Genomic DNA, 22,718 nt, shown 5'->3' on the forward strand with positions numbered 1-22,718 from the left:
TTAACATTTTTAAAAGATCAAATCTTCCAATCCAGAAACAGAAATTGTTACTCTAAAAAGTTCATCTTCATTTTTTAATCCCTCATTAAAGTGTTTAGTTTTCTTCATAGAGATCATATACATTTCTTTTTCATCCTATTACTAGGTAGCAAGCATTATTGTGAATATGATACTTTTTCCCACACCATCAGATATTGCTGGGATAGCATAACTTGGTTTCCTCTAATGTGATTACAATGAAAATATCCACGAGATTTTTCATTAAAAATGACAAATGATTCTATAATTCATACAGAAGAGCAAAGAACTGAAAATAGCTGAGACAATTTTGAAGAATAGTAACGATATTTGGAAGATGATGGTACTAGATGACAAGATTTAAAAAGTTACAGTAATTAAAATACTGTGATAAGACGCAGGAATAGATAAACTGACCCACAAAAACAGAACAGAGGGCCTAGAACACGACCTTGAATAGGTGGAAAATTTAGATATGATAGAGGTGGCACTGCAGGTCAATAAATGGTGATGAGACAATTTGTTTTCCATATGAAACAAAAATGAAATTTGGTCCTTATAGCATACGCACAAAACCAAAATGAATAAAGCAAAACTAATCTTTTGATTATGATTTTTTGGATTTGTGCTTATAAATGAGATTAGCCTAGAGTTTTGCCATTTCATATTCATTGTCTGACTTGATATCAGGTTTATACCAGTCTCATAAAATGAACTGGGGGGTGATCCCTCATTTTATATTCTCTCAAAAAGTTTAAGTTTGGAATGAAATGTTTCTTGATTGCGTACGCACAGGTTTTTCTTGTAAGTAGATCTTGCTGGTAAAACCATCTGGACCAGGTGGGGGAGTGTGTGTGTGTGTGTGTGTGTGTGTGTGCATTCATCCATACACCTTCATACATACATGTTCATAGTGTGTAGGTATGATTATTGTCTTCATTCACAAATGAGGAAACCAAGGCTTAGGGAGATTAAATGACCCGCCCAAGGTCACACAGCTGGGAAGTGGTAGTTTGGGATTGGAACTCCCCAGTCTGGCAATCTATGTCCAGAGCCCTCTCTTTTATCAAGTACCTGAGCTTCCGATTTTAAATACTAATTGTATTTACTTAATGGTTATAGGGGTTAAGTTGGGTTTGGTAAACCAACACCTGGGACAGTGATTTGGGCTGCTGTGTTGTATTGAGGGAGTGATCTTCAGGAAAAACCTCTAAGGAAGGTAGGGAAGCAGGATTGAGAAGAGGGAAAGGCCCAGAAAGAGGTGATCTCAGGTAAGGTCTAGCTTTGGCTGGATTCCCAGAGGAGGAGTGCAGAGAGAATGCATCTCGCTGCAGAATTGTCCTTCTTTAGTGCAAGGGGGCTCCCATTTTTATTCTTGCTTTAGTCAGTCATAGACTGTGGGCTGAGGAGCAGATGCTATTTTTTTCTGACCCAGATTTAGGGTAATTCTTGGGAGAAGGGGGAAGCTGTAAAAACTTAGCAGTTAACAGAGCAGCTGGGGATGAGTGAGCTATCTGGTAAAGGGAATCTGTACAGGGCACCCAAACAGCATCTACCACTCCTAGCTATTCGGGTGTTATATTTCTTCTTGAGTCAGATTTGGAGGGATACATTATTCTAAGAAATTATCCATTGTTTCTAAATTAATACATGTTTTGGAATAAAATTATTTACATATTATTTTGAGCAGCATTGTTGAGGTATAATTGACATACAATAATGTGAATATAATGTACAATTTGATCCTTTTGACATATGTATACACTGTGAACCATCATCACAATTAAGATAATGAACATTTTCATATTTTTCTTTTTCTTTCGAATTTATTTTACTTTAAGTTTTGGGATACATGTGCGGAACATGGAGGTTTGTTACATAGGTATGCATGTGCCAGTGTGGTTTGCTGCACCTATTGACCCATCCTCTAAATTCACTCCCCTCATCCCCTACCCCCCAACAGGCCCTGGTGTGTGTTGTTCCCCTCTCTGCGTCCATGTGTTCTCACTGATAATGAACATTTTCATTGCCACCAAAAGTCTGCACATCCCCTTTGAATCTTATCCCCAGCACCTACTGATTTGCTTCTTGTCACTTCATGTTAACTTGCATTTTCTAGAGTCTTATATAAGTGAAAATCTATAGCATGTACTCTGTTGCATCTGGCCCTTTCACTTACCATAATCATTTAGAGATTCACCCATGTGGTTTCATGTATCCCTAGTTCATTCCTTTTTATTGCTGAGCAGTATTACATTGTAATACAATTTGTTTATCCACTCACTTTCTGATGATCAGTTGGGTTGTTTCCAGTTTGGGGATTTTACAAATAAAGCTGCTACAATTCATATACAAGTTTCTGAACAGATACATGCTTCCTTTTTTTTATTTTGTAAACACTTAGGAGTGGGATGGTTGAATCAAATGGTAGATATATATTTAATTTTTAAGAAACTACAAAATTGTTTTCCAAAATGATTGTATCATTTTACATTCCTACCAGCAGTGTATGAGAGTTCCAGTTCCTTCATATCTTTACCAGCACTTGCTATAGTCATTTTAATTTGAACTATTCTTCTAGGTGTGTAGTAGTATCTCATTATGATTTTAATTTTGATTTCTTTAATGACTAATAATGTTGAGCATATTTTCATGTGCTTCTTGATATCCATATATCTTTGAGGAAGTGTCTGTTCAAATCTTTTGCTCATTTAAACAATTATGCTATTTGTTTTTATTGTTGAGTTTTGGGCGTTCATTATATCTTTTGGATCATCCTTTAACAGTGTATGCTTTGCAAAGATTTTGTTCCAGTTTGTGGTTTGTCCTTTTATTCACTTAAGATAATATTTTAAAAAGCAAAAATTTTGAATTTTTAAAAATCTAATTTATCAATTTGTTCTTTTACACAGATTGTGTTTTTGGTGTCTTATCTAAGAAATATTTGCCTAATTCAAGGTCATAAATATGTTGTCAATTTTTCTTCTAAAAGCTTTATATCTTTTGGTTTTACATTTAGGTCTATGATCCATTTGGATTGATTTTTGTATGTGGTGTGAGATATTGGTCCAAGTTCATCTTTTTTGTATATATATATCTAATTTTGCTGGCACTATTTGTTGAATGAGTTGTCTTTTGTGCCTTTATGAAAAACCAGTTGTACATATATATGTTTGTTTTATTTATGCAGGTATTTTTCTATAAATTAACAAATTGATTATAAAATTCACTTGGAAATGCAAAGGACCTACAATAGCCACTACAGCTTTAAAAAAGAATGAAGTTGGAGGACTAGCTCTACATGATTTCAAGATTTATTATAAAGCTACAGTAATCAAGACAGTATGGTATTGACATAAAGATAGACAAACAGATCAATGAATAGATTAGAGAGACCAGAAGTAAACTCATACATATATGGACAATGGAATTTTACTCAGCAATAAAAAGGAATGAATTTTGGCATCTGCTACAACATGGATGAATCTTAAAACAACTATGCAAAGATTAAAGAGTCATACTAAAAAAGTGCTATTTTATGATTCCATTTATGCAGAATTCTAGAACATGCTAACTATTGTATAGTGATAGAAAGCTGATCAATGGTTTCAGGAACAGAGGACAAGGATGCAGAGCAACAGAAGAAGGAATTACAAAAGAACGAGAAAGCCTTAGTGGGAAATAGATTTGTTTATTTCATGCTTGAGATGATGGCTGCACAGGTGTATGTGAAAACTTACGTAATTGTACACTTTAAATATATGCAAGGTATTGTATGTCAAGCCTCAATTTTTACCAAAGTACCATAAGGAATTCCCCTGAAACAGTAGGAAGAATCAAAGAATGATTATATAAAGGTAGAGGGGAGGGCATCATAGGCTCTAGGAGAGAGAGGTTTTGTAGAGAGTGTGAGTGGGATGGGGTTCCCAAATGGATCTGGCAGATCCTTCTGGACATATAAATAACACAAGCACAGCCACGGAGTTGGAGATGACCATGGTTGCCATAGCATGTGGGGCCCAAATGGAGACTGGACCTTGTAGAATAGAGATGATGGTTGGGATGAGTTGAAATGGTCAGGATGAGAGAGGATGTGCTGTTTCTGTGAAGGCAGGAGTTTGAATTTAATGTAGCAAGTGATGGTAACAGTTTCTGAGCACAAAAGTGAAATGATGAGCCCTCAACTTCCTTAAGGCTCTGGTTTTTGTCCACTCTCCCTGTGAGACTGTAAAAAATGAAAATTCAAAAATGTTCAGGATTGGCCAATGCCCTCATGGGAAAAGTAACTTTTGAGAATGCTTCTCTTTCTAGATTATTGTTTTCCCTTCAATTTTGGCGGGGTAATTCTTTACTCCCTTGCCAGCTTTTTGATGCCTCCCAGAAAACATTTTTAAAGTTGTATTTTTAGTTGTTTTTAGGGGAAATTTATGTTCAAATAATCTAACTTGTCTTTACCAGAAACTGCAAGTCTTTTTTATGTCTTTATTATTACTCATTTTACTGCGATGTGGCAAACAGAACCAGTATTCACCACCATTCAGTTTTCCTCTCCTTCTGGACACATGGAAGACAAATCTCATTCACCTTGGGATTTAGCAGGGCCATGAGATCAATTTAAGATGATAGGTTACAAGTGAAAGCAATGTGTGTGTCTCTTCTAAGCTGATGCATGTAATTGCTGATAAGAGATCTTCTCACATTCTCTTCCCCTGTTGCTGTGGCGGAGGAGAAGTGTGTTTCAGGTGAAACAATTTCAAGATTATGGGGATCTCTGTCAGTCAGGTTCCCTGAATGACTACATGGAAGAGATCTCTGCCTTTGAACCTGTGAAAAACATAGAAGGGATAAGAAATAAACTTTTGCTGAGTCCTGATATTTGGGGGTTGATTTTTTTTTTTTTTTAGGAGTTTAGGAGTTTAGGAGTGGAGGTTTAATAGGGAAAAGAAAGAGAAAGAAAGAGAAAGGAAAACAGCTCTCTCTTTAATCTGGGGGTTGATTTTTACTGCAGAATATCTTATCCTCACTAATACATAGACCGTATGAGGCTACTCTTCCTTTCCTTGCCTTCCCTTCCTCCCTTCCATTCTTTCTCCCTCCCTTCGTCCCTTCCTCCCTTAATTTTTCTTATTTTCTTTATGTTTTTCTTTTAAATTGAAGAAAAGAAGCCCAAGATCACTGTTTGAAATTATTAAAAGTCTTAATAATTGGAAGAAGAAAACCTTTGGTATCAACTCACCCAATCCCCAACCTCAACCTCTATTTTAAAGTTTCAGACGTGGACTCCCAGACAAGGACAGAATGTCAAAACATTAATGCCAGGGTTTTGGGTCTTGAATTTCATTTTCTTTCCATTCCACCATGTTATAGCAAAGATAATAAGTTATATGATTTTTTTTCTTTTTCTCTTTTTAAGAGCAGAAGAAATTATACTTATTTATATAGAAACAAAGACCCAATGGGGTAAGAAGAAGTTTGAATTTTTAGCACAAGGAAAATATAATTCATGCATGGTGAGTGGGCACATGGATTATTCTCTTCCTATATTTAAGATATTAATGTTTCTTTACCTCACACTCAAGGGAGAATATGAGTCATTTCCATGAATCCAACATAATGTGTGAATTGCAAAAAGCTTTTCAATTTTTAAAGATCATTCTGTAGTCATTTAGTCACAATATTTTCCTGTCCAAAGCTTAAAGATTGAAGCATTCTTCTTCTTTTTCAAATTTAAATTTGTTTGTTTAATTCACATAAAAATTATGTATATTTGAAGTATACAACATAATGTTTTAAAATATGCATACATTGTAGAAAGGCTACATTGAGGTAATTATATATATTACTGCATATATCATTTTTTTGTGGCAAGAACACTTAAAAGGTACTCTCAGTGATTTTCAAGTATAGACTACATTATTAACCATAGATGCCATGTTGTACAATAGATCTCTTGAATTTATTCCTCTTATCTAACTGAAATTTTGTAATCATTGGCCATTTCCCCAAGCCCCCCACCCCCTAGCCCCTGGTAACCACCATTATACTCTCTGCTTCTACCTCTCTAGACAACCCCCGCCGAGTCAGATACAAGGGCACCCAGTTGGCAGAGCCTGGGTCCCATGCCCACATACCTTGGGACCTGGGAGCAGAGGGAGAGGGACTATCTGCCCCTCTTTTGCTCTGTGATGAGAGGGAGGCTGGTTTCTCACCTAGTTTGGGATTTCCCCATAGGAAGGATAGTTAAATGCTTGACAGCCACAAAAACAGTTGTTCTGGGGAAGTTTGTGAGTCTCAGGAGGGCAGTGTGTGTCACCTGTCTCTGACTGGTTTGTTCAGGGAAAATCTGGTATTGGTTATAGCTCCATGGCAACATTAAGCAGTTTGCAAAGTTTCCATTTGCTTTAGTCAATCCACACAGTGATTGTGTTGCTTTTTTCCTTCACCATCAATTACCTGCATGAGGCATGGATAAACTTTGATTTTGTTTCAACATACTAATAGCATGCTAGGGAGTGCTCCTGTTGCATGAAGCAATGATAAAGTTCTGCTTTAGGGCATAGATGGGTCCACCTTATACTGCCCATCTCATCATAACACACGTAACTTACGATGTTTTCAATTCATGATAGGTTTATTCAGACATAACCCCATTGTAAGCCGAGGAGCATCTGTACATACTTAGAGTAGTAAAACATAAATGTTCAGTTAATGAAAGTCAGAATGTGAACATTCATGAGTCTCTCTTGGGTGCCACTTCTGGACTTCTGCATTCTCCTTCCCCTTAGATATAAGCACTATTTGGGTGTTTATATATCCAATTCTTGTCCTTTTATTTCTTTTTCTTGCCTAACCTTTCCTGCTAGAATTTCTGGGACAATGTTAAATAGCAGTTGTGATAGCAGGCATTTATGTCTTATTCCCAAATTTGAAGGAAAAGACATGTTTATCATTAATCATGATGTCTGCTCTAAATTTGTTACATTTTATGGCATTAAGGAAGTTGTCTATTATTTGTTTTGCTAAGAGTTTTTATCATGAATGGATGTTGAATTTGTCACATGCTTTTTTCCCTGCATCTGTTAAGATCCTCATTTTTATTTACTGTTTTAATATTTATTATTTACTATTTTTATGTGTGTGTTTCTTTTATTTACTGTTTTAAAAGGACTTCACAGAAGTCACCCCAGGACTAAAGTGGATAGAAAACATTTTTGGTTTTTCTTTCAAGTTATCCTACCTTTAGTACCATATATCACGCAATATTTGCCATATATCATGCAATATCAAGGTTGGAAGGAACCGTAGAGGTCATACACCACGATAATCTGTCACCCAGGCTCATGAATCATCTCTGTTGTTGCTAAGTGGTTGGTTGTTCACCTGCATCTGTTCGAATATTTTCGGGTATGAAAAATGTACTATCCTTGTCCATTCTATTTTTGGAAATCTCTGGTTCCAGAAAATCATTTATTGTGTGAGCTGAAATGTGCCTCAGTGTCAGATTCATGCTTTGGTCCAAGGTTTGCCCTATGGAACATGTAGGACAAGTGTTCCCTGAGGTATGGGTAGAGGCAGTGTGTTTAGTGGGAAGCTGGTAGTCTTCAGAATTAAGCAGATCTGGGTTCACTTTCTGGCTTAGCCATTGACAAGCTGAGTGAGTCTGGATACTATAGAAGATGGCTTAACAGCCATAATTCCTTCCATCCCAGTATGACCCTCCTTTGCAATGTGACTTTGCAACTCCTCAAATCCAGAGGTAGATTCCATTTTTCCACCTCCTTGAATCTGGGCTGGCCTTTGAACTTGCTTTGGTCAACAGAATGTGGAGAAAGTCATAGGAAAAGGTCTGAAGCTTAGGTCTCAGGGACCTTGCTCCTTCTGCCTAGTTCCTCTTGGGATGCTGCCCTGAACCTGCCATATAAGGAAGTAATCTAGCCTATTAGATGTAAGAGGATGCTTGGAGGAGAACTGAGGTGTCCCAGCCAACAGCCTGCATGCTCTGACTTGAGCTACTTCAATGTCAGCTCCTCCCCTGAACTTATGCAGGTGTTTTCTTGGAACTTAAATGTAAGACTTAACATTTAATCCGGAGGAATTTATTTTGATTTTTAGAGATGGGGTCTCCCTTTGTCGTCCATGCTGGAGTGCAGTAGTGCAATCACAGTTCACTGTAGCCTCAGACACCTGGTGTCAAGCAATCCTCCCACCTCAGCATCCCAAGTAGCTGGGACTACAGACCCACACCACCATGCCTGGTTAATTTTTGTTTGTTTGTTTTTGTAGAAACGAGGTTTCACTATGTTGCCCAGGCTAGATTCGAACTCCTGGCTCCAAGCAATCCTCCTGCCTCAGCCTCCCCAAATACTGGGATACAGGCATGAGCTATGGTGCCCAGCACAAAATTTCTTTTTGTTAGTCTTAGCAGAGCACACTCCACCTGTGCCAGGGCAATCATGTTTTTTTTGTTTGTTTGTTTTGTTTTTTTGAGACGCAGTCTTGCTCTGTCGCCAGGTTGCAACCTCCACCTCCCAGGTTCAAGCAATACCCCTGCCTCCCTGCCTCAGCCTCCCGAGTAGCTGGGACTACAGGCACGCACCACCACCCCCAGCTAATTTTTGTATTTTTAGTCGAGAAGGGGTTTCACCACATTGGCCAGGGTGATCTCGATCTCTTGACCTCGTGATCCACCCGCCTCAGCCTCCCAAAGTGCTGGGATTACAGGCGTGAGCCACCACTCCCGGCCAATCGTGGTTTTATATCTGTCATTTATTTCTCCACTTAGTTCATCTAGATCAGATGATTATTACTTCCATGTTTTCTATCAGTTCCTAAAAAAAAAAAAAAACGTGAAATAGGACAGTGCCAGGGAAGGAAGCTTAAGGGACACTACTAAACACCTCTTCCATGCCTGTCACTGAGCCAGTCAATATTATTAACTATGTTATGCATGCATGTTATTTCCAAGCCTACAGATTGCTTTCACACATTAGCGTGTTCATCCATAGTGAATGTGGCCAGCGGAAATCTATATGGGCAGTAACATTCTTTCCTGAAGTCAAGATATACCACGTCTAGTAATGCTCTCCTGAATAAGTTATTTATTGAGTATCGACATCACAATCTGTGTCTTTTCTCTTTGTTTATTGGATCACAGTGAATATAAAACTATACCTATAGTTACGATTATACAAAAGAAACTTAAGTCAGTGGTCATGGGTAAGACAGTAAACCAATTTATCTGCTTTCAGAGCTTTTAAGAAGTCAAAGTGCAAAAATGACAGTTTTGTGCAAAAAGAATTTTCAACGAGCCTGACAGCCAAAATATACCTGAAGTCGCTGCGAGACTTTACTTGGATTTTCATGAGATCGTTTGTGTGTGAGCACGCTCGTGTTTTTCCCAGAGCAGGTGTAATGATGGGTCTTTACTTACTCTCCCCACCCCCCACCCCCTTCGCACACTCTTTCACCTTGGGAAGGGTATGGGAATGAAGAAAGGAGTGTTAATCGGGTTCCCAGCGTTCCCTTATCTTTCACCTAGCTCCCTAACTACTGTGGATGTTAGGTTTGGGCACACCCATTTCAAGACAAGGAGACTGGTTCTCGAGGGAAGTGTGAGACTGAAGTTACAGAGCCTGTCAAAAGCGGAGCCTTATAGAGGGAGTAAAATCCCACGTGCTTCGTGCTGCAGCAGCTGGAGGGTGGACCTGGGTCGACCTGGGGGGATGCTCAGCCCTGCGGGTCCGGGAGCGCGCAGAACAGCGGGGAGGGCTTCTCCCTCTTCTGGGTAGGGGCGCGCTAGGTGGAGCCCCACCTCCCCTCCGGGGAGACCCACCCTCCGAGCCGGGAGAGGCGTGGAGGGGGGGGCGTGTCCCCTGGCCCAGCGCGGCCAGCGCGCACGCGCAGCGGGCGGAAGGGGCCCGGGCCCACTTTGAGCGCGCGGCTGCGCACTGCGCCGCCGGCCCTCCCGGAAGCGCAGAGTTCCGCTCGTGCCACGTCTATCCCTTTACATCCTCCTAGGACCCGGTAGTCGCCGCCCCAGCCCGCCGGGGGCGCAGCGCCCGAGCCGCGGCCCTCGAGACGGGACCGAGAGCATCATGGGCAGCACTGTCCCGCGCTCCGCCTCCGTGCTGCTTCTGCTGCTGCTCCTGCTCCGGGCCGAGCAGCCCCGCGGGGCCGAGCTCACCTTCGAGCTGCCGGACAACGCCAAGCAGTGCTTCCACGAGGAGGTGGAGCAGGGCGTGAAGTTCTCCCTGGATTACCAGGTGAGGCCAGGCGCCCGGCAGCGCTCCCTTCTCCCTCCACTCCCAGGTCTCACCTGGACACTGGCTCGCCCCTGACTGGAGGCGCTCGAATTAGCCACAGGCTACAGGGAGGCTGCATGGGGTGGGAGTCCCTGGAGACCAGTTGACTTCCCCGTGAGGAGGAAGGTTTGGGTCATCAGGGCCCACCCGAGACGAGCCTGGCCAGCGAGGAGGTAGTCAGCGCCACAGGTGCGAGCCCGGGATGGGGACGCCAGGGCGGATCCCGCAGCCTGGGGAGCTGGCCAAAGAGATATCCGCAGGCCCCCGAGACACTAACCAACGGCAGTTCTGATCGGCTGCACACAGGCTCTCTAACCCCAGTCTCTTGGACCGCCTTGTGCCTTCGAGTACTGAAAAATGGCAGTAAGAGGAAGTGGGTTCATAGTTTTAGTTTATTCCTCCCCTCTCCAGCGTTTAAAGTTGGAGTGAGGCGAGGGCAGCAGAAGTGAGAATGGGCACTTTGGAAAGGAGGGATCAGTGCAGCCATTGAGGCCTGGCGGTGTTTACAAGGAGCGGTGTGGCTGCAAGACTTGGCTCTTGCCATATGGCTTAGAAAAGCTCAGTTCCTGTATTCCTGTCTCCTTTGAGAGATCCCGTGGCCCACAGGTGACAGGAGCAGGTCTTGAGTGAGTAGTCTGCCCCGATATTTAGTGAGCAGGTCTAGGGTTGGGGGCCAAGTGGGCATCATACTCAGACAGCTATCTGCTTGTGGACGCATGCTGATAGGCACTTCAGAAATGAGGGGCCACGGGCAGCAGGAATGGGGGCAAGCTATTTGACCAGCTCCTCTGTGGTTAGAGGCACTGAAGGAAGCTTGCGCTTGGAGACAACTTCTATGTGGTAGTCTCAGTCACTGATTTGTCCACTTTCAGGTCTTTGTGGACAACATGCAAATTGTGACTGGGTTAACATGGGCAACCTAGGTGCAATGACAAAAAGAATGATAATTCTGTGGTTGCAGGGACCTCAGATGTCATCTGGTCACTGCCAGGGCGGAAATCCCGTGTCAAAGTGTGTCCAGCCTGGGTTTAAACACACTTAGCAACAGGATACTCACTGCTTTTTGCAAAGCTTGCTGAGCAGGACTAGTAACTTTTGTCCGGACAAAGAGGCCATTTAAATTTGGAAGCAGATGGAGGCCATTGACCTTGTCCTTTGATGGATCTTGGTTATAGCCATTGCCTACCTGTGAGATTTTGCCTTATGTGGGTCTTATTTTTCTTATGTTACAAGGAGAGTTTGAACTAAATGATTCCCAAGGACTCTTCCACCGCTGACACTCAGAAATTCCATGAATACTTCGATCAATATTTTTCTTCTCCTTGCATTCAGTCATTAATAATATATTGTTAATAGCTACTTGACCCATTCAGCAAGCCAAGAATGACCCTTGCTGGTGGGGGGAGGGGGAACACCTGTCTGTTATTGGAACGGAGAAGCAGGAGGTGCAGCATGCATGCTCTAGGGTGGCCCCCAAATCAGATCCCGCGTCTCCACTGCAACCCCAGGGGGTTAGTTTGCAGTCTGACGATTGTCCAGTAATTGGCTGGCACTTTTGGGGCCCTTGCTAAATTTATGTTGGACACCGTGCTAAACACTTTAGGTGTGATAACTTATTGACTCCTCACTTCATGGATAAAGACATATCCTCAGAGAGTAAAGTAACTTGTCTAGGGTCACATGGCTAATGAGTGGCAGTGCCCTAAATCAGTGATTTGCTGCGTGTCTTGTGTTAAGTATTGAACAAAGATAAAGAATCGGTGGCATCTAGTTGCATTGGAATAGTTTCTTGGGCATCCCTCCTCATCTTGCTCTTGATTTCGGGAAGCTTTATCAGCACCATCTCATGAAGAGCAGTTATCCTGGGATATGTTCATTCATGCTTCAGAATAGTGGAATAGGTAAATGTTTGGGCACTGGAACCAAAAGTTCTCAAGGCAGATCTCATCTCACCACTTTCTCTTGTGTAACCTTAGGGAATTTACTTAACCTTGGAACCTCAGTTTCTTCTTCTGTAAAATGGAAAGGATTAGGCTCATTGAACCCCTGCAGAGCAAACTTTGGAGTCAGGCAGGCATAGATTCAAATCTTAGCCCTTTCACTTTCAAGCAGTGTGACCACAACCAATTTATTTAACCTTGCTCAGCCTCAGTAAAATGAGAAGTGGCGTAGCACCTGCCTTAGAAAGTTTTGAAGATGAAATGACAGAAATGTTTGTAGAGTCTGATCACAGTGTCTGGTTGGCATTTGGTAAGTGGTGGTTGCTCCTTTGATAACAGCAAATTTTTTATGGTTTTCAGGTCATCACTGGAGGCCACTACGATGTTGACTGCTATGTGGAGGACCCCCAGGGGAACACCATCTACAGAGAAACCAAGAAGCAGTACGACAGCTTCACGTACCGGGCTGAAGTCAAGGGCGTTTATCAGTTTTGCTTCAGTAATGAGTTTTCCACCTTCTCTCACAAGACCGTCTACTTTGACTTTCAAGTGGGCGATGAGCCTCCCATTCTCCCAGACATGGGGAACAGGGTCACAGCTCTCACCCAGGTGAGTGAACATTAGCAGTTCAAGGCTGCTGAACCCCCTAGCGTGTTCCTCTTCATTGGCCTCTGTCTAGGCTGGTGGTGGGAGTCATCATCCATCCAGCTCCCAGTCTGGAAGTCTCAGGGTTGGTTTTGTCTCTTTCTTCATACCTAGTCCTAAAGGATGCCATGCTCTTCTTTCGATCTTCCTTTCCACTCTCTAACCAGATCCCTGCAGTACTTTCCTCTGATATTCCTGTCTCTACTCTTTCATTCCCACTCAGTCTTTTGCACAGTACCACTTTCGAAGTACCTGTGTCATGTGTCTCTGCTTATATGTGTGCCTGTATCATAAAGACCAAAGTCCTACTTTGTGTGGTGTATTAGTTAAGGTAACACAAGGTGCTGTAACAAAATAAACACCAAACATCAATGGCTTAACAGAATAGAAGTTTATTCTCATGCATAATCTAGAAAAGGTTGGTGGGGAGCTTTCCTCCATGGTGTGACTCAGGAATCCAGGCTCATTCTTTCTTGTCATCTTTCTGTCTTCACTTAGGGCTTCAGGGTCTTCTGCCTGTAGCTGCCAAAGGAAGAGAGAATGAGAAAAGCCCATCTACTTCTTAAAAGCCCGGGCCCAGTGGGAATATGTATCACCTGCTCATGTCCCATGGGTGAGAACTTAGTCATGTGGCAAAGCTGGATGAAAGGAAGGCTGGCAAGTAGAGCCTTAGCAACAGCTCCACACTATGGAGGAGAAACGGTGACATTTTGGGGGGATAGTCATGTCTGTCGCCCATGGCTGTCAAGGTTCATTATTCTCTGATCCCATCCTCCTTCATCTGTCTTCCCTTCTGCTATTTAAGCTCCTCCTTCCCTTTCATATGCAGGCTGGGGGCTTCCTGAGGGCTAGGACCCTGAATGATTTACTTTTGTATCCTCAGTGCTTCAGTTCATAAGGTAGGGCACAGGAAGGAGCTCACCAAATACTAGTGAAATGACTGTCAGGGCCCAGGGAAACCTGTAAGACAGGAATAACCATCGATAGCAGCACGTGTGCCAGAACCAAAGCCACAGTGTCTTGAACTTTCAAGGAGGCCAGATGATCTTCTGGGCCACCCTCCAAGGTGGCTCCCTTCCTCTGTGGCTCTGGGCACACTCACGAGTGCCTGTGGATTCACTTGCCCAGTCTTCCACCTTCCCTAAGCAGTTGGAGGCTAGAGCTGCACTGTTTAGTACAGTAGCCAGTGTCTAAATTTGGCTATTTAAATTAATTAAAATTAAATTAAAAAGTCACTTCCTCATCTGCACCATAGCAATACTCCAGGTACTCAGTAGTCACAGGTGGCTAGTGGCCATGCATAGAAAGTTCCATTGTCCAAAACTGGGTTTGATCTTTGGGCTTTTGGCAACATGACTTCTGTTAGAAGATCCAGCCGAGGGTGTGTATTGTGTGTAAGATCTTTTGCAACCAATACTCATGAGAGTTCTGTTGGCCACTGTTGAGACAGCCTCTATTGGGAAGATTCTGTAAGTCTCCAAAAGCTGAGCTGAAGAACTTCCCCCTTAACCAGTAGAAAACAAATTGGTAGGAAAAGCCTTAAAGAATTAGGTCAACAGAGACATTCTTTCCTGGAGCCTGAGCAGTAGTTTGATTTTGTTGCAGGAAAGGGTGATTTATGCTTCCCTTTTCTTATATCTTAGAACCTCTTCTTTGCTCCTGCTTAGCCTCAAAAGAGCCGTTTCATTCCACTTCTCTGACCCCGCCACCTTGAACCATCTGTGCCTGCCTTTGAGAGTACTTGCTTTTATGCCAGAATTCACTCAGTCTACACATTGTGCCAGCAGTGGATGGCTCTGTGCCTGGTACTGGGCACCCTGCAAGGAGCGCAGCCCTGCAAGCCAGTTGGCTATGGGGCACTGTGGTCAGAGCTGTAATTGAAGCGCCAGGAGTCTTGAGGAGGCACTGATGAATTCTTCCAGGAGTCAGGAAGGCTTCACTGGAAAATGTAGAAGCTTGGCCTTCTAGGTGAAGAGAACAGGTGAGATTTATGGAGTGTAACTTTCATTCTTCTCGCCAGGGCTTTTTATCTTGCTTGGCATGGGTCCCCCTTTACCCAGCAGCTGCTGTCTCGCCTCTCCCCAGACTTCTTGCAGCACAGTGGTGAGCCAGAGGCCATGGTTTCTGGCAAGAAAGTAAGTATTAGGTGAAAGAACAGGTTCCACAGTGACCAGGGCCCAGGCCAGGGATTCAGGTCCGAAGGACTTGTTTCAGGCCGGAGTTCAGGAAAACCAGGCTCCTAGGAGAGGACCTGGGCCAGGAGAATGCGACTTCAGGAAAGCCAAGCTCGAGGGGCTTCCAGGCTTCCTGAGAATCTGGGAAGATCCTGGTCAGAGCTGAAGGTTTCTGACAGAGGTCAAAGGCCAAGAGCTACCCCCCTGGTGATCTAGGAAGGATTAAAGGTTTTCTTAAGTGCTCTGAGGCCAGCTTCTACTTCCCTGTCTTTGAGTTCTTGAAGAATTTGAAGAAGCAGATACTTGGGTCAGGGGAGGCCTGATGAGGTGAGGGCTGCAGGAATTTGTCAGTGGTTACAGACTGAAGACCTCGGCATCCGCTGGTGGCTGGGACAGGATGGGATGTCAGCGTGGAGATGGAGGAAAGGGATGGTGCCAGAGGTGGGATGGGTCAGGGTGTCCTAGAGACCGACTGTCACCATGAAGTGGCAACTATAATCCCTGTGAGGCTCCAGGACACTGGAAGCCAGCCAGGACTGGTGGTCTTAGCAGGGCGGAAGGTCACACACGAGGAGACCTGGGGACTTGTGGCCTGGAAAAACAGGACCCTGAAAACAGAGGGGTTCTGTTGGTTTTCTGCTGGGTGGGAAGCTGGCTGAGGGACTGCCTAACTGAAATTTTGTGGTAACAGGCTGAACAGGTTTGCTTTAGATGAGCACTAACTGAAGATCTCAGCGGATGGGGAAGTAGCATGTTTTTGTGGTGAGGGTGAGCATCCAGGTAGCTGTGATTCTTGGGGATGATTCTCGGGGATGTATTGCTCTGGGGTCTCTTGCAGCATCTGTGCAAGGTCCTGAAGGCGTCTGCAGGTGTTAGTTGCCAAGAAAGCTGTAGAGTATCACCTGTTGCTCCGTTACCCTCTTGGAACTGGTCCCTTTGCTATCACTGATCTGATCTGAGATTGTTCCTTTAAAGGCCACCGAGGCCTCTTCATGCAGTCTCCGTGCCGGTTTCTGGCCTGTGTCACTGGATCTAGGCCTTTAAAGTGATGCTTCACATAAATATCTGACTCATCCTCTGTCTTGGTGTCTACACCTGTGATTTCTGTGTCCTCCCTCTTCTTTTTCCCTTCCTCCTTCCTCTCCAGTGACTCTGGGTCCTGGGAGAAGGCTGGAGATGCTGACCAGTGCTGCTGAATTCCCAGGCCAGGGCCTATGGTCCAAGGAGTCCCCAGTCAAGTGAGTCTAGTTGTACACTTTGTTTCTGAATGAGTTTGTGACACATAAACTTGGAGAATGGAATTATAGCCTGGAAAATCAAATGAGCCCTTCCACAGTGTTCTCTGCGGATTTGTACATACAAACATGTATGCATATGTGTACATATGAATACATATGTGTGTGTGTGCCACACATACATATACACATATACTACCTATGACCATGATACATACATGTATACACTTATGTGTGTGTCTCCATCCCTCCCACTGATTTCAAGAATGATCCACTTTGTTATGAAGTCCTGTGATTTCAGTGCCATCAATTTCCCTCCAGTCCACTCTTCCCTGACATGGCGACCCTCTTAACCGAGGCCTGCATCTTCTCTTCCCAGTAGAATTGCAGCCACCTAAGTGGTTTCCCTGCCTCTAAACTGGTTCGCATACATCCCTTTCTGCATCATAGCTGCCAGAGGCAGATTCTCGTAAAGTGAGATTCCGATCTTGCCAATCTTCTGCTCACAGAGCCACACGATAAAGTCTTGGACCTCGAGGCCCTTTACTGTGAGCTTCCACCTCCCCACAGCTGCTTCTCCACGCATCCCCATCACCATGTCAGTCCCTGATCCCAGACCAGGCCCTGTACAGTTCTTTGCCTGTGCTTCTGCTGCTTGGGATGTGTTCTCAGCCTGGTGACGTCCTGCCCATCCATCAGGGCTCAGCTTGTCGTGTCCCATGTCAAGTACTCCATCTTCTCTGGCAGGCTCAGCATCTTTCTCCTGGGTGTTCCCGCCGCTCTGCATACCCTTCTGTTGTTGGCTGTTTATACTGCATTCTAGTTGAGTAATTTTTTCTTTAAATTGTGAACTTCCTGAGACCCAGGACTGTGTCTGGCTCTGATTCTTAATTCCCTGGGCCTAGCACAGTGCCTGGAAGAAAAGTAAGCATTGAGTAAAGTTTGAATGAAGGAATTAGTGGAAGTGTGAGCTATTCAAACTCAGCCATGATTTGAAATCCTTGTAACCTCATCCTACAAGTGTCTATCCTGAGTCCCCCAGCCCCACCTTCAATCCTTTGTGATTTTCCAGGGATCACCAGGGTGATGTAAATACAGAACGGATTTGTGTTACCAAGTCTGCCTGTATAGGTAGTGCCTGGCAGGGAGCACTAGGGAGGCTTCTAGAAATGGCATATCTTGAGTTAGCTTTGACACAGGTTCACATAGGTTAAGCCCGACTCCACATGGACCTCTTTCCTGCTTCCTTCCCAGTTTAGTGTCCTGTTCCATCTGTGACAGCTGACATGCTTTAGTGAGCTTTGGAAGCATTCCCCGGAGAGCTAGGAGGAGCAACCACAAATGCGACCATTGTCCCCAGTGCAGAGGCCTACACCTGAGCTTTCTTTTCTGGTGGTTGGCCTTTGAAGCCAGTTGGCTTTGGAAGTTCCCTTTGGAGTCAACTTCCTGATGTCTGGAACCCTTCTTAGGATCATTTGTTCCTTTTTCAATATCAAATGTCTGCAGGTATAGCCCACCTACCAAATGCAGGGAAGTGAAGAAGTCCAATGCCGACTACACTCCAGTTGTGAAAGATGATATGTAGCCCAAAATAATAGAGGATAGAGGATGTCACTGAGAAAACAGGACAGAGGTACTCATGGGGGACAAATAGGCTTGTTCTTCACTTGCTATTGCTCCTTGAGCTGGTGTACCCAGTCTAACTCTATCAGTTCCATCTGATACACAGTGATCATACCACCTTTCTACGTGTGACATTTCACCACTTCTTACACATGGACCTGGATGAGAGGGCCAGCCACTGTGTGCAGGAGAGTCCCATAGCCTTGGGAGGTAGACCTGTTGCCAGAAAGAGGGAAGCTGCTGCCCTGTAATGCAGAGGCAGAAGGGAAGCTTTTGTTCTTCCTTACATAGTCTAGTTCAGCTCCTAGAATGGCCCAGAATTAAGGATACCCAATGAGGCAAGTAAGGGTAACACCATTGTTTGGCAGTGGTTTCCTTTTTGTCTTCTGGAAGTGGTTTAATGTGAGAGAGAAACAAGGGTTTTGGGGAGGTGTAGGGTCCAGCCCCACAGGGTGGATGGGTTTTCTCCCTATGTGCGGAGACGAGAGATTGTAGAAATAAAGACATAAGACAAAGAGATTAAAAAAAAGACAGCTGGGCCCAGGGGACCACTACCACCAAGACGCAGAGACTGGTAGTGGCCCCGAATGCCAGGCTGCGCTGATATTTATTGGATACAAGACAAAGGGGCAGGCTAAGGAGTGTGAGCCATCTCCAATGATTGGTAAGGTCACGTGTCCACTGGACAGGGGGCCCTTCCCTGCCTGGCAGCCGAGGCAGAGAGAGAGAGGAGAGAGAGAGACAGCTTATGCCATTATTTCTGCATATCAGAGACTTTTAGTACTTTCACTAATTTGCTACTGCTATCTAAAAGGCCGGGTACACAGGATGGAACATGAAAGCAGACTAGGAGTGTGACCACTGAAGCACAGCATCACAGGGAGACAGTTAGGTCCCCGGATAACTGCGGGTGGGCCTGACTGATGTCAGGCCCTCCACAAGAGGTGGAGGAGTAGAGTCTTCTCTAAACTCCACTGGGAAAAGGGAGACCCCCTTTCCCAGTCTGCTAAGTAGCGGGTGTTTTTCCTTGACACTGACGCTACCGCTAGACCACGGTCCACTTGGCAGTGGGCGTCTTCCCAGACACTGGCATTACCGCTAGACCAAGGAGCCCTCTGGTGGCCCTGTCCAGGCATAAAGGGAAGGCTCGCACTCTTGTCTTCTGGTCACTTCTCACTATGTCCCCTCAGCAACTATCTCTGTGTGGCCTGGTTTTTCCTAGGTTATGATTGTAGAGCAAGGATTATTATAATATTGGAATAAAGAGTAATTGCCACAAACTAATGATTAATGATATTCATATATAATCCTATCTATGATCTATAGCTAGTATCACTATTCTTATTTTATATATTTTATTATACTGGAACAGCTCGTGCCCTCGGTCTCTTGCCTCGGCACCTGGGTGGCTTGCCGCCCACAGGAAGGGAGGTCACAGAGTGACTTAGTTTTTTCTAGTTTATTGTACTGTACTTTACAAATAGTTTGCCTTCGGAGTTTGGGAACTGAAGTGAGTGTCTGGTGCATGCTTTGTGAATTCCTCTAGCCTGAGAACTCACTGATAGGATAGAATTTTCTAGGTCTTGGATACATGGTGGTTTAGAGGCTGCCTCTGAATAAGAACTCAACGTTTTCCCACAGGCATAATGTGTTGTCTATTGCTGAGTAACTAATTACTACAAACATAGTGTCTTAATGCAATACTCACTTATTACCGCACAGCTCTGTATGCTGTGAGCCTGGGCAGGTTGGCCAGATTCTTTGGGGTCTCCCAAGCCTGATGTCGAGGTGGTGGCAGGTTGGGCTCCTACCTGGAAGCTCTGGGGAAGGATCTGCTTTCATGCTCATTCAGGTTGTTGGTGGAGTTCAGTTCTTTGTGGTTGTAGGACTGAGGTCCCCATTTCCTTGCTGACTGTTGTACCCTCAGCGCCTGGAGGCCTTTTTCTGGTCCTGGCAAGTGGTCACCTCCACCTTCAAAGCCAGCGTGGCACATTGAATTTTTCTCATGCTTCAGAACTGTCTTGACTTCTTCTGCAACTAGCTGGAGAAAGCTCCTGGTGTCTGAGGGCTCCTGTGATGGGATCAGGCCTGGATAACCTCCCCATCTTCAGGTCAGCTGTGTCATATTAACATGATGCAGTCACAGAGGTGACGGCTCATCATATTCACAGCTTTCTGGAATTAGGGCGGGGGACCTTGGTGGTGGTAGGAAGGACATTTTCAGACTTCTGCCTACCACACTGAATATTTTTGCAGGTAAAGAAAGTTATGATGTAGTATGTGTTACACATGAGCGTATGTGTCTATGTAGTGCCTGTTTATATATATGTGTATTTGCATGTGTGTGCATGTGCTTACATACATGAAGCATGTGTCTTCATGTGTTTATGTTTATACATAAAACTATAGGCAGCAATTACATAATAGAATGAGCATGAGCAGTGGATTCAGAGTCCAAACACAACTGTGGTCTAGTTCACACTTTGCTGTTTATTAGTTGTATGACTTTGGGCAATTCGTGTAGCCTCTTGGAGCCTCAGTTTCCTCATCTGTGTGTGGGATAAGCCCTCGTTAACAGTGAGGGTAATGATCCGTGCCTATCAGGAGTATTGTAAGGATTGGATAAGAGAGTATAGGGCTTGAAAGCATAGGCTCAGGACTCAGACTCTAACTCAGCCACATACTAACTGTGTGACTCTGGGCAAGTTACTTAACCTCTCTGAGCTTCAATTAGGCTTGTTGTGAGGATTAAATAAAACCACGTAAAACCCTTAGCACAGACTCATAGTTAGCATTCAGTGGATATCACCTAGGATGTTGACAACAGCACTTGCTGTTTGCTGGATCCCACATTTGTCTATGGGTTAGCAGTGTGACTGCTTTTCTCTTCCTGCCCAGATGGAGTCCGCCTGCGTGACCATCCATGAGGCTCTGAAAACGGTGATTGACTCCCAGACGCATTACCGGCTGCGGGAGGCCCAGGACCGGGCCCGAGCGGAAGACCTTAATAGCCGAGTCTCTTACTGGTCTGTTGGCGAGACGATTGCCCTGTTCGTGGTCAGCTTCAGTCAGGTGCTACTGTTGAAAAGCTTCTTCACAGAAAAACGACCCATCAGCAGGGCAGTCCACTCCTAGCCCCGGCATCCTGCTCTAGGGCCCCTCATGCCCCAGGCTGGAGCAGCTCTCCTAGGTCACAGCCTGCTGGGCTGGGTCGCGTAGCCCAGGGTGGAGGCAGAACGATGCTGCTGTGGTAGCCCTTTGCCTTTCATGCCCATGCTTGATTCTTGCACCTCAGCAGCTGAAGGTCTCAGAGACCAGTAATCAGAAGGCATCCGACTGCATTAAGTGTGCAGCGCTGAAAAGATATTTACAACTAGGCCAGGGATTAGCCACTGTGGGAGGGTGGGCAGGCAATGGTTCAGTGGCCTGGCTGGTAGCAGGAACTCCAAGTGCCCAGGCCTCTTGGGCAGCTTAGGGCCCTGCCTCTCTTTCATGATGCATGGGTCATTTGTCTTGGGTGTCCTATCCCATATGGAGAAGAAAGGGGCTCTAAGTTCTGGCTCTTCTTTCTTTGGGGTTCTCTGTACCTGAGGAAACCAGGCCCTGGGTGACTTTGCAGATCTGCTCACCCTCGGTGAGCAACAGTGTCAGCCATGCAAGCAGGACAGAATGGTGACTGGGTGCCCTTGGTGAGCTGTGTATTTCCTAGGAGGTAGAAAACTGTGGGCAACTGTGGCTAATAAAAACTAAGTGTGAGCATCCTGGAGACTTGTGCCTTTATTTCTTTGCCCTAAAGGACTCCAGAGCTTACTGCAGAGCATGGGTGTGTGCATAAATAATTAGAATGTGACATAGAGTACCTGGAGAGGTGCATGGGGTGCTGTGCAGAGATGTATAGAGTGGGCAAGAAATGACCCCTCCCAGGTGACTGAAAACAAAATAGGAAGTCTCCTCGCATGCTCACACCATGTTGTACAACGGAACTTTGCAAATGCTGTTTCCTCTGATAATACCTTCTCCCGGGTATCTGCATGCCCTGCTCCATCATTTCCTTCCGACCCAAAGGCACATTATCAGTGAAGTCCCTCCCAACCACTCTTCAAGATGGTACGGTCTCACTTGCCCTTAGTCCTCCTTGCCCATTAGTAAGAAATGAATGCATACCAATCAGATATCTGTGCAGTAGGTCTGGAGGGAAGATACAGTGTCTCCGCTGAAGGAAACCTATCAAGTCTGAAATCCTGCACCGTCTGACAGGCGTTAATGCATTGTAGGAAAGGAAGCGAAATAATCTCTTTAAAAGGATACCCCATAAGCCTCACTTATTTAGCTTGATTGAAGGATAAATGTTGCTTATCTTTCATATGTTTTTGATATTTCTTTTCTCTTATTTTAGAATTAAGTACTGGGTATATATAAAAGGTTACTTATGAAATATGTCTAAGGTGAAATATGTCTAAAGTGAAAAACAATACAAAAATCCTATGCTCCTGCTACCTAGATTAAGCACTACAACATGACCCATTGCTTCTGGAATGTTCTCTACCTGCCCTTCTCCTTCACCCTCTGAGGGAACCACCAGCCTGAATGTAATGCTTATCAAGCACTGAGAAAGGAGTTTAAAGAATTGAAGGACACAACTTTACTAAAACTCACGTTGTCTTCCACTTTTTTATGGAAACTAGGTTCTTTCAACCTTAAAAAAAATAGGATTGCTGGTGATACCTGTTTTATTTATATAACCTTGTAATCATTTATCCATAAATATGTAGATTCATTGAG

The 22,718-nt window shown here is 44.4% G+C and overlaps 1 protein-coding gene across 2 annotated transcripts; it reads left to right on the forward strand.

The window, feature by feature from the left end:
- The first annotated feature begins 9,926 nt into the window (after positions 1-9,926).
- Positions 9,927-21,697, forward strand: TMED3 (transmembrane p24 trafficking protein 3). 2 transcript variants are annotated; one of them, XM_001153825.6, is made up of 3 exons: positions 9,927-10,280; positions 12,620-12,868; positions 20,835-21,697. In XM_001153825.6, exons 1-3 carry the CDS (start codon positions 10,113-10,115, stop codon positions 21,069-21,071), a joined length of 654 nt encoding a protein of 217 aa, XP_001153825.1. In that variant the 5' UTR covers positions 9,927-10,112; the 3' UTR covers positions 21,072-21,697. The 2 variants fall into 2 exon arrangements, with proteins under 2 accessions (XP_001153825.1, XP_063650336.1); XM_063794266.1 differs by lacking the exon at positions 20,835-21,697 and adding an exon at positions 13,403-16,562 and having other exon boundaries at positions 9,956-10,280.
- The last annotated feature ends 1,021 nt before the right edge of the window (positions 21,698-22,718 follow it).

The sequence above is a fragment of the Pan troglodytes genome, chromosome 16 (genome assembly GCF_028858775.2).
Source record: "Pan troglodytes isolate AG18354 chromosome 16, NHGRI_mPanTro3-v2.0_pri, whole genome shotgun sequence".
NCBI lineage: Eukaryota > Metazoa > Chordata > Mammalia > Primates > Hominidae > Pan > Pan troglodytes.

Bases quoted from the DNA above. Each gene is read 5' to 3' on its own strand.
- TMED3 (XM_001153825.6), top strand. From the start codon at position 10,113: ATGGGCAGCACTGTCCCGCGCTCCGCCTCCGTGCTGCTTCTGCTGCTG. The intron at 10,281-12,619 runs GTGAGGCCAGGC...TATGGTTTTCAG, and splicing joins AGTTCTCCCTGGATTACCAG to GTCATCACTGGAGGCCACTA. The intron at 12,869-20,834 runs GTGAGTGAACAT...CTTCCTGCCCAG, and splicing joins GGGTCACAGCTCTCACCCAG to ATGGAGTCCGCCTGCGTGAC.